Below are 4,876 nucleotides of genomic sequence, written 5' to 3'. Positions count from 1 at the left end.
GTTCTGATATATTTAATCGTTATAAATATTGTATTTGTATTGTTTAAGAAACACAATAATGATCTTCTGATTCTTTATAAAAAATCAACTTAAAATGTATCAAAAAATGTCTAAATAATGAATAAAACTAATTGGTAAAATTAAAATAGTCTGATAAAATACAAATCTATAAATCTGGGTTTACTGCCCCATTTTCCAAAACCTGTCATGATAATTTAGTTTTAAWAATAATAACTGACATAAACACAATTTAGGCCTTTTGATAATTAAAACATTTAAAATCCCCAGATTATGAAGCAAAAACAACCAGTACAACCAGGACATTTCACCCTAAAAGGAGAACAGTTCTTACATCCGGTGAAACTCTCACCGACGTKGTTTTGWCTTTTTAAACAAACCTGAAACCAGYGATTGGACACGACGTCACGTCGACGGTCCAATCAGCAGCGAGCTCCACGCTGAGCGTCGTTTGAATGCGGCGCCTCGTTTACATTGAWTCGTTCAGAGTGGAAGTTCATCTCGCCGAAACCGCTCCTCATTCTTCAGAGAAGAATCTGGTTGGACCGGTAAATCACTGCCAACACTGGTTTCAGGTCAGAGGGAAGGATGCTGGGGCTCCGCCTTCAAGACTTTAAAACTGACTGAGCCGTGGAACAGACTTCACTTGACCGACCAACCGTTCAACAACAGCCAACTTCTTTTCTCTGCTTCATTTACCTCCAACTCAACCGTCATCATGGTGTCTATGGGACGACAGATGCTGGGCTTGGTCCTCGCCATCATCGGCTTCCTCGCGACCATCATCGTGTGCGCCATGCCGATGTGGAAGGTGACGGCCTTCATCGGAGCCAACATCGTGACGGCGCAGGTCATCTGGGAGGGCCTGTGGATGAACTGCGTGATGCAGAGCACGGGTCAGATGCAGTGTAAGATCTACGACTCGCTGCTGGCGCTGCCCCAGGACCTGCAGGCCGCCCGGGCCCTCGTGGTCATCGCCATCATCGTCGCCGCCATGGGAATCATCCTGGGCATCGCCGGGGGAAAGTGCACCAACTTCGTGGAGGAGGAACGGGCCAAAAGTAGGGTGGCCATCGCCGCCGGGGTCATGATCATCATCGCCGGCGTCCTGGTGCTCATCCCCGTGTGCTGGTCCGCCAACACCATCGTCAGGGATTTCTACAACCCCATYATGACCGATGCTCAGAGGAGGGAGCTGGGGGCCTCCCTCTACATCGGCTGGGGCGCCGCGGCCGTTCTCCTGCTGGGAGGGGCCCTCTTGTGCAGCTCCTGCCCTCCCAAGGATCAGGCCCAAGAGTATCCAGTCCGGTACAGCCCTGCCAAGTCCGTCGCCACCAGCCGGGCCTACGTCTGAGAGTTCTGCTGAAAAAGACTTTAAATTATCCAAGTTTTTATACCTTTGATCGGACTTCCTGACGGCTCAACGGACCACCGCACCGAGAGAAAGACTTTGTCAGCAACGAGGGTTAGATGTGACTCTGGCAGGAAAAATCCTCCAGTATTTGTGTTTTCTGCAGAGACGAAGAGCAGTTTTATCTTCTGGTTGTGTTTGAAATGATTGTTTTCTGATTGWTAGAGTCTGAGCCGCAGCAGCAGGTGGTTCATGGTCACAAAAYGTCCGATGGAAACTGTACAGCATCAGAGATTTGTTCTAATTTTATGATTTTTTTTAAGATTGTACACATATATTTGCTTCACAGCAGTATCAAATACTTCTTTGTTTATTAATATTACTTTTTTGTAATAAAATATTTACATTACATGTCTTTGTCAAAGTGGATTTTTTTTTTTGCTCCAAAGGTTTGGTTTGGCTTTCGTACTCAGTCAGGATAAATTGGAATAAAATAAAATCTAATTAATTGTAAAATCAAGGTGTCAACCTTTATGAATATAACCTCAGCATCACACTTCCTGTAGAGAGGAATCAACAAAAAGTCATTTTCTTTGTTTCAAATGGAAGTGAGTCATTATCTGAGCCGACAGCTGCTGTAAAATAACAGCTTTATTTTTTTAAAAACAAGCTCATCCTGTTTGACTTCAAACTGGTTTAACTGGTTTTACAGATCAGACTTCACACAAAACTCTTTGTGTTAATAAACCAGAAGCATCTCCAAATTTTCATAATATTTCAACTAATTTTAGGAAAATAATAGTCCTGCGTGTTTTCTGCAGGGATTTTTGTTTTTCAGACGTCGGCTTTTAATCTTTTTGTTAAACTAAAAACATTACAAACTGATCTGAACTTTTAAATATTAGCCTGTTTTAATCACGGCTGACATGGTAAATAATATCAACATGTTAAAGCTGTTAAATCATATTTCAACTAACGAAAGATTACATATCAATACCTTCGCYAAATTTTGCTGAAGAAGCTGAAATCAAGCTAAATGTAGCTAGCTAAAAATAGTAGGAAAAAGCTACATTGCAGTTCCGAAATGCTAGCAAAAAGTCGCAAAAGACTAATAACAGTTGCAAAAAGTAACAAGAAGAGAGTAAAAGGCAAAATCAATTTGCAAAAACTTGCAATAAGATTTRAAAAAGCAGTAAAAAGWAGCTACCTGCTAGCAGAAAGCTAGCAATAGGTCTACATTGCAAAAAGCTAGTAAAAACTGACAAAAAGTGTTAAAAAAGATAACAAAGGAGCAAASTGCAATTGAAAAGTAGCAAAAAGCTTGAAAAAAAACTAACTGATTAAATAAGTTTCAGAAAATTAGCAATACTTCGCAAAAAGCTAATAAGAAGTTATAAAAAGCAGTCAAGAAAAGCTAATATTAAAGAAGGAATTTGCTGTAAAAAGTAGCAAAAACCTGCAAAAAGACTTTAAAAAGCAGCAAAATGTAGCTACCTGCTAGCAGAAAGCTAGGCCTACATTGCAACAAGCTAGTAAGGAGTTGCAAAAACTCGTACAGAAGAGCTAGCAGAAAGAAGCAAGATGCTATTGACATGTAGCAAAAACATTTTAAAAAGTAGCATAAAGCAACAAAYTGCAAGCAAAAAGCTAGCAATACATAGCATAAGGCTATTAAATGGATGCAAAACGTGAGCAACCAAAGGCTAAATTTGCAAAACATCATGCTCTGTTTTATGAAATATCAGAAGAGGTGGTTTAAAATGTGTCGTCAATGACTCTCAGTGACTACCACTCAAAACTTTAAACTTAATGTCTTTAAAACCGACTGAGTTAAAGACATTTTTAGTGATTTTTATGGTCTAATGGGTGTGGTGGCCATCTTGACTCGGGCTGATGTATCACTGGATCATAAGATGGTTGGACAGATACCAGGTGAACACACTCATGTTGGTTTTTCTATCCTCGTGGGGACTTTGCATTGACTTCTATTCATTTTCCAGTCATTTCTACAGCCTAACCCTGACCAAAAAATCAGCATTCGCATGCATGGGGGTCAGGCTTTTGGTCCCAATAAGGAGCACTGGTCCCCAAGACGTAGTAAAAACACACCCATTCACACACACAAGATACTGTGGCAACAAAAGCTGAACRTTTGTGACGTTGTTGACCGTTTCACTTAATGAAGTAACTTTTCCAGAAATTTAACATTTTTAAATTCTTTTTAAATCTGTCATTTGCTTCATGTTTGTTYAATTTCATTATTTAAACGTCTGTTTCTGSTAAAACCATAAGTTTTCGCTGTATGATTGAGGCTTTAGGACCGAGTCATGTCTGTTGTTCAGACWTCGTTCAGGAAACCACTGTGTTCGTGTTGTGATGAAAAGTGTTGTCGGTGGAGCTGGAGAGATTGTCGGACCGGTGTGAACACACCCTGTTCTTGTTTCAGGAGTTTATCTGGTATCACATTCCTGAGCTCACGTCAGACACCAGAGAGAAACTGAGCCGACAAACTGGTTCCAGATAAATAAACTCTCACAGAACTCACAGTGGAAGGAGTTTAGTCTGACAGCAGAAAAACACAAATAAAAATTAAACTTTGAGTAAATAAAAACTGAAACATCTGTTGACTTTAGTAGCTTGTATACCTACAAACATGTATGTTAAGGAATAGACCTCTCTTTCCAGACAGTCCTGGAGCATGATGGTACCACCACCATGCTTAGCACCGTGTTGTCTTTGTTTTCATCTTATCTGACCTTAATCATTCCTTTAAAAGAGTTCTTTGTGTTTGAGCATTTGAATCTAAAACTTCTTTGTTCAGACAAGAAACCTGATCCAAGCCAAGTCCACCACAGAGCCAGGCTTTTAGATTTACGATTACATTTATCCCAACATCTTTGAAATGTTCGCAGTTTTTCTGAACTCTGTAGAGAGAAATAATTAAATCACTTTCAGTTTTTGTTTAGCCAACATTGTTCATAATCACTTACAAATTTAGTCTCATTACACTGTTGACACGTCAGAGCTCTACTCTTGTTTTGAGTGACTCAGTATGACCACAATCAGGTGTTGACATTATTAGTTTGAAATGACATCATCGTTTCATTCGACTCAGCTCTGAACAACTCGACTGCAAAGACTGAAAAACATGAATGGACCTCACTTTTACTGATTTTATGTTTTATTAATCCCTAGTATTTAGTAAGAAACTCTTCAAATGGCTGGAAAATACAGAGTTTTTAAAAGATCTTTTACCCCTGGACCCCCCTAGAACTGCTTCAGTCCACAGCTGTTTGTTAACTTGAACAGGTGTTCCTCATGGTGTGAGCAGGTGTTGGCAGCTTTGAGGCAGACTTCTTGTTTTGTGTTTCAAAATACTTGTATTGTTAAATATTTTAATTAGACAACCTGTTTTTTAAGATAAATAAAGTAAATCTTGGACAATATCTGATGATCGACTCTTTTAAATGAAACCAGAGAGCGTTGACAGAGAGGAGAAGGTAGAAA

General features: G+C 39.7%; 2 protein-coding genes across 2 annotated transcripts in view; both read left to right on the top strand.

Moving 5' to 3' along the window:
* The window catches only part of LOC106533058 (claudin-4), a gene marked incomplete at its 5' end in the record, with an annotated part of 29,086 nt that overhangs the window by 16,613 nt on the left and 7,597 nt on the right, over positions 1 to 4,876 (top strand).
* Positions 482 to 1,780, top strand: cldne (claudin e). Its single transcript, XM_014029267.1, has one exon. The coding sequence runs from the start codon at positions 737 to 739 to the stop codon at positions 1,370 to 1,372; it is 636 nt and encodes a 211-aa protein (XP_013884721.1). The 5' UTR covers positions 482 to 736; the 3' UTR covers positions 1,373 to 1,780.

Source organism: Austrofundulus limnaeus, unplaced genomic scaffold (genome assembly GCF_001266775.1).
Source record: "Austrofundulus limnaeus strain Quisiro unplaced genomic scaffold, Austrofundulus_limnaeus-1.0 Scaffold876, whole genome shotgun sequence".
NCBI lineage: Eukaryota > Metazoa > Chordata > Actinopteri > Cyprinodontiformes > Rivulidae > Austrofundulus > Austrofundulus limnaeus.
The sequence above is the reverse complement of the archived record's forward strand: the minus strand, read 5'-3'. Positions and strand labels throughout refer to the sequence as shown.